Source organism: Arctopsyche grandis, chromosome 6 (genome assembly GCF_051622035.1).
Source record: "Arctopsyche grandis isolate Sample6627 chromosome 6, ASM5162203v2, whole genome shotgun sequence".
In the NCBI taxonomy this organism is placed as follows: Eukaryota; Metazoa; Arthropoda; class Insecta; order Trichoptera; family Hydropsychidae; genus Arctopsyche; species Arctopsyche grandis.
The window spans coordinates 15,055,690-15,062,718 of NC_135360.1; the positions used below are offsets into that span (position 1 = coordinate 15,055,690).

Consider the following 7,029-nt stretch of genomic DNA (forward strand, 5'->3'; position numbering starts at 1 on the left):
TAACGTTGAAATAAATAAAATTAAAACATGAGAATAAAATACGTTCACATTAGAGTAAAGAAGCCGAAATGGTTTTAGTACGAAATTCAACTTTAATTTTTCTTTTACACACACAAACGTACACAGCAGTGTTGTAAAAAGCAACTTACAATAAACTTATTAGTTTTTAATAGTTTCTCAGCTGGGGCGCCCGAAGTGCTACTCACTATCATCTTCATCACCGTACTTTTAAATAGTAGCGTCGGCCACGTTCGTGCAAATCCGACACAACAACTGTCTGACCGACAATAAGAAGCAAGTAAACATTTACATAAAAACAAAATCAATATATGTATATTATATGTGTGTGCATATATATATTCATTTATGTATTTATAAATATTTATATATATTATAATATTCGGTTGGCACTTTGAAAGATATGGCGGCAGATAATCGTCGATATATCTTAAGAGCGGCGGCTATCGTGAGGTTCACACGGCACAAACGTTGCACCTTTCAAGTTCATTTTGTGACTCAAGTACGGTCACGTCGATGCTTTTGATGACGACGATTTCGTCTACAATGCTGGCAGCACTCATCTAATGGGGTCAGCTTTGGTTGTCTCCGGCGTCGGTTCTGAACGATCGAATGTTGATTATTGCAAGCTGATCTTGTGCATCTTTTTCGATCACACTTCAAATATCCATCCTGAAATTGCAGCAAACATTAATATTACTCAAATTGTATGTACATTTATATTAAATAAATACAGCTTTCTACATACATAAATAGATTTTTAAATTTAATAGTATACTATAAAAAAAAAATGAGGTACAAACCTTACAACTGCAAATATCACACTTTTGGACGCCATGTGAGTGGATTACAGGATGAAATTCGTCACCATTTTTTATCACTTTACCTCTGATGTACTTACAGCCTCCAGCTGCTAATATTTCGTCATCTGTCATAAGCGAACCTACGTCTTTTTGCTCGTCATTACCTTCTGGTGGTGGTGCCTATAATTAAAATCAATCATTTACTATTATTCAATTCAAACAAACAAACATCTAATACAAATGGAATGGGAGAAATTTATACCTTCATACATACTCGGCAACATGCCTTCTTGTCGGGACGGATTGTATGCTTGTCCGGACAATCTAAAAGTGGACACGATAAACGTGTGCAACTAACTTTCAACGATATCAGTTCACAAGTGCAAACAGTGCAATTATCGAAACCTCCTGGTGGTAAATAAGGATGCCAAGATTGACCAGCATGGTGGAACTGTCCGACGAAATGGCAACCTTGTGTAGAAGAAGTATTTACATCTTGGAGTGATGAATCTGTAAGTAAAATAAAAGTGTAATGAAACATGTTTATAAATTAAATGATAAAATAAATCAGCTTATATTTACTTAAGCATCTCGGACAGCATTCACCAGGATATATAACCGCTTTTGATCCACAACTCGGTGGAGGACAGAGTACGGCATCACATCGAACAATACCGTGATGACAAGAGCACATTGTGCAAGGCTACAAAAGAGTAAACTGTATAATAAAATATAATTTATATGATGTCCCTTTAGATATTTGATGAAGAAAAACCTCATTAGCAGAAGTCCATTGAGCACCATCATCGTAATAACTTCCAGAGTGGAAACATGATGCGGTTTCAGCGACAGAATTATCAGTGGGATTTTGAGAGATACACGTTTCAGGAACTTTAATCTGAAATAATTTATATAAAATTTTATTTAATTAAATTCTTCTATTATCAAAAGTATTTAAAAGAAGTTACTCAATTAAAATGTAACAAAATTTAAAAAAATGATTAAATTTTTAATATTTGTAAGTATAAATTAACCACGTATAATAATAACCTGTTTTAACATAGCCCTTAGAACTGTAACGTTTGTGCTTGGATCCCTTATAATAAGCTCACATGCTCCTGTTTGAAGACGGTGAAGATCAATACGTGCAGGAGACAACAATGCACCTTCTGGTAATTCTAAATTGCCGAGTCTCCTTGAAATCACTGGTGCTCCAGGAGCTATATTAGGACGCAAGTCAAGCCACAACTCCAAGCTTGATAAAGTTAATGCAGAGGCACCTGGTCCGGCAACAACAATCTGTAAAAAGTCAAAACAGAATATGTTAATTACATACATATGCTCATTAAATATCATCAGAACATACATATATTCAAAATATACATACCTCCCATTGAATAGTGCATTCATAATCGACTGAAATCCATGCTAATCCAGTAACATCGGCCGGTTTAGATAAATCAACTCTTTTCAATAACGTGGGACCGTTGAGATCCATAGCATCAGCTATTGGTTTCGAAACCAATCTACCTTTTAGTACACTTTTGTTAGACCGTGTCGTCACATCCACGGATAAATTCCCTGCGTATAGAGGTTCAAATATCTTTCCAATTTTTTGCAACGATCCGGAGAATATACCATTTCCTAAGAAATGTGCAAGTTCCAGATCGATGTGTCGTTTATTTGATTCATCCCTCAGCATTATCATCGGTGATTCTTTCATATTTAACTCATCAACCTAATAAAATTTCATAAACATTTATTTAGTATTGATATTTTTACATAGAAAATTAAGTTTTACATATATTGTGATGTTTTACTTGAACTGTATAGATGAGATCTCCTTCTCTGTTAAGATGAAGCCATGTTACACCGGAAGCTAGAGATGAACGTGGTGCAGCGACCAAAGGAGCATAGAAGAGCTCACAAGCAAGCTTAGGCAAGACAGGTCCCCGGAGTGTAGTTCTGATACCAAAATTAGGCCTTAAAGCTTCTACACTTAGAGCCAACCGTCCACGTGCTAATAATTTAAAATCTGATACTGACACTGGTGATGATAGTTCAATAATATTCAAACCTGCAGCAGGTTTTCGAACACGGTATACCTAAAAAATAAAATAAATCAATAAGAATATATTATATATAATCGAAAATTAGTATCGGTATTTAAATACTCACTTCTTCAATTATTGTAATGTTTTTGTCAATGACCTCTAGTTTAATTGAAATTGAGACATTCATAGTTTCTTCAGGATTTAATACACCGGTAAACATCAGTGTTATATACAACGATGGTACAGCTCCAGCTCCAGCTCCAGCTGATGCTGATATTGCAGCAGTTGCTCCCCAGCCATTTGTCAATAAACCATAACCAGGTTGGACTTCCAATAAGGAAGAAAACATTTCAGTGTTCAAAGTGGGGTGGCTGAAAGCAATATATTAATAAATTAATTTTAAGATTATATACAAAATATGAATTACTTGCTACATACTAGGGTTTCTGACCCGGGTCGATCCGGGACAGACATTCCCGGGAATTCACGAAATTTTCGTTGTCCCGTGTCCCGGGAATTCTTATCTTTAATCCCGGGAATTGGATTTAAAAAAATCTTGAAAACATACAACATTTTCACGACTGCACGAAGGTAAATAATAAATCAAATACACAAAGAATCGTAAATTATTCTCAAAAATTAAAATCGAAGAAAGAAAAAGCATAAAACTGATTTTTTTACACAAATGTTAATTAATTCTGATTTTATACTGAACAAAACATTATTTAAATGTTGTAATAAAAGCGAATGTATATCCTAAAGTGAAACTATTATGAAGCGAGTATATCCTTCTTGTATTGATGATTCCACAATGGAAGAAACTCTTTTAGATTCGGATGAAGATTAAACAATTGTGTATTTGACGATTAATGAAGAATTAAATATGGAGTTATCAAAGACGAATATACAAAATAACGTAAATAAAAATAACATCAATTTTAAAAAAGAAATTAAAATATACATGCTGACAGGAGAAAAAACCGATAATTTAAAATAAGATGAGGTTATTAAAAATTGTTTTCGTCCCTTTTAACAATAAAACCAACTTCGACCGAAACTAACAGAGTTTTTTCCATTGCTGGAAATTTTTGTACCAAATCTAGAATTAGACTTTCGGATTCTCATTTAAATATTTTAGTATTTTTAAAAAGCTACTTTAAATAAGTTCACTTTTATATTTACATTTTTTCAAGGTAATAGATATATTATATATTGTTTTGTAAATAAATAAATAGTTTTTTATTAATAAAAAATATATTATATTGAAAAAAAAAAGTTTTTTTTTCATGTATCCCGGGAATCCCGGGAATCCCGGGAACGATCCTGAGCTCCGTCCCGTATCCCGGGAATTGAAAAAGTCCGGGAAATCAGAAACCCTACTACATACATACTCCCTAATGGCTTGAATGTGTTAAATGATGGGTAAAATGTATAAAATATGTTCATCGGTAGCAAAATATGTACTAAATATATATGTATGTATGTATGTACTCACGTGATGATTTGTCCGAACAGCTTGGGTTCTGCATCCTCCGGCCAAACCAAGGCTGCTGTCACTTTGCCTTCACGCAGCAGCCGGCGATAGTCTCTTGGCAGACGACGCCAACTGGTACAAGCGCGCCCTGCAAGCTTGAACCCCAATGGTAGCTCCTGGAGCGTGCGATTTTCTCTGTCGAGCAACTGTAGGGCGCGTGCCCCAGCACCCCCTTCGATAGCCACGTACAAGGATCGTCTACGAAGACTGAATCGAGCAGCAGCTGGTGCTTTGCCATTACCACGAAGCAGAGCAGCAAAATCTGCAATACAACATTTTCAATGTTTAATGACATTCACCCAGAGAAATGCGCCAGATCGAAATAAATGGGTTTCTTTTGTCAATTTCTATTTCTAATACATATTCAAAATGTTTTATTTTGTAACAGTGCTTTCAACAAGTTTTATATCAAATTGTGTATAAATAATAATAAGAAGGTTTAAAATTTTTAGCTTACATATATTGTGTAATTAAAACTATAAATTAAATTAAAACTTACGCCGAATCTTTTCATCTTCTTCTTGAGGGACATCTTGAAGTGTATCTGGACCTAAGCCAACAATAAAAAATTGCAATTATTTCACAGAACAATGTTCATTAAAAAATTCACTTTAAATTGTCAATCTATTTTTATTTTTTAAATCAAAACTTATTCAGCTTTCGTATGTATGTACCTTATACATTTGAAAAGTTAATATGAAAAAAAAATTAAGTTTATAGAAAAAGCGAAAAAATTATGAAACAGACTGTTCATGTTCATTTTTTTTAACTAATTTATAAAAATCTAAGCACATCAACATTATTTTAAGCTTGTAACATTATGTTATACATATCCCATTGCTTCAACTATTTTTTTTACCTTTGCATCAAAATTATGTATTTACATATGTATCATATGTAATTATACTTTTCAATTTCAAAGATTACTATAAATCATTAAGCAAACGATGATTGATTGTCTCTATGTATAAGTTACAGTCGAAGTGTACAGTCCGTTCATTCATGAACACACTAGTTTGTTTATACACGAGCTATTAGGCTAAGTTTAAGTGCTAACAGTCAAAAGTTGTCTTCAAATAGACTCACTAGATGTCGCATAAAACTTTTGGCTGTCAAAACCTTTGGGATCCTATGGAAACCACATTAAAACGTTGCTATAATTTCCATTCAGCTTACATATGTACATACATACGAACAAACTAGTTAATTTGTGAATTTTTTATTTTGTGTACCTATACTATAACTGACCATAAACCAGAAACTAATATGTTCATGAACGAACGAGCTGTACACTTGGACTGTACATTTCCTTTTGATGATTATTGTAACTAACCCTGGCCACGCTACTGAAAAGTTCATCATGAATTATTTGAAGCGAGTCCAATAGAATCAGTTCGTTTGACTACACATACTTATTCTGTTTATTTATTTTTACTTTATTTTACATAGGCATCCACTCTTGTTGGCGGAATGCATAAATACCGGCCAGCATTGTCTTTGATGTTAAACCAGAAAAAAGCAAAAGAAATGGATAGCGGCGAGCCACGCTAATAATGATGGATTTCCTCCTATCGATTTGGCTCCGCATGTGATATGACCGCAATACATACGCCATTTTGGCGCCGAGCCTCAACCACGTGTATACACCGTTCACCAATAAAACCATGATATGTAGAAAACAACACGTGAAAGAGTCAGCAAGAGACAACGTGATGATTTAAAAAAGTGTAATTGTTTTCGCCTCTTGAAGGTGTATTTTGAAAATTATATTGGCAGGCTTTAAATACATACATCTACGTTGGAACTTATTTATAGAGGCTTTTTTCAAGAAAAGATAATACCCCCCCTTTTATTAGCGTGAGTCGCGAGATAAAATACGCATTTGTGGGAAGAAAACAGTGTACATATTATCAACACTGTTCGAGTATGCAGGTCGCCTGCTTGGCACGCCTTATCCCCGATAACAGATTAAATAATCATGTTTCATCGGAAAATTGGCGCGACAGTGTCGTAAAAGACTATTTCTGAATTCAAAGAGATCAGTATGCGTATCGAAAGTGAACCAATGCAGATGTAAATTTTATTAAATATTAATTACTAGGTCTGGTCCACTGCCATCATCTCTTTACGGCAGTGGTTTCCAAACTTATTGCTACTAGGCCTCCCTTTTGAAAAAATCTAATTTAAGTGCCTACCCCCCCTTCCCCTCCTTCCTTCTTTATTTCAAAAAATAATGAACACATTTTTAAATTATAATCTAATATATCTAAATATATAATTTCGAACGAGATTTTGTATGTAAGTATGTAAGAAAATATGTAATGTTGGTTGAGACGACGAGGATGACGACGATTCGATTCAAATAAATTTAATAAAAAATCAAATGAATATTCACTATTAGATTCGCCATGTTTAAGCTGTTTATATTGTATATAATACTGAGCGAAGTCGGGTAAAACAACTAGTAATTTACATATATACTATAGATAGAACAATAAAATTCTTCTTCCAACTGTATTATTTAACCGGAAGAATAGACTAGTGGTTTGTGACTCCAAGTCGATCGTTTCCTATCAGAGTTTGCCAATGTATCTGATTTTCCTGCAAATAGGCATCCCTA

The 7,029-nt window shown here is 33.9% G+C and overlaps 1 protein-coding gene across 1 annotated transcript; it reads right to left on the bottom strand.

Moving 5' to 3' along the window:
• Nucleotides 1–409: 409 nt before the first annotated feature.
• LOC143912609 (dorsal-ventral patterning protein Sog-like) lies at nucleotides 410–6,075 on the bottom strand. The gene is made up of 12 exons (XM_077431901.1): nucleotides 5,892–6,075; nucleotides 4,909–4,959; nucleotides 4,371–4,671; nucleotides 3,000–3,246; nucleotides 2,642–2,926; nucleotides 2,209–2,559; nucleotides 1,872–2,120; nucleotides 1,597–1,719; nucleotides 1,404–1,524; nucleotides 1,084–1,331; nucleotides 822–1,001; nucleotides 410–690 (listed from the first exon to the last, which is right to left on the bottom strand). The coding sequence occupies exons 1-12, from the start codon at nucleotides 6,073–6,075 to the stop codon at nucleotides 517–519; spliced, it is 2,514 nt and encodes an 837-aa protein (XP_077288027.1). The 3' UTR covers nucleotides 410–516.
• Between the last annotated feature and the right edge of the window lie 954 nt (nucleotides 6,076–7,029).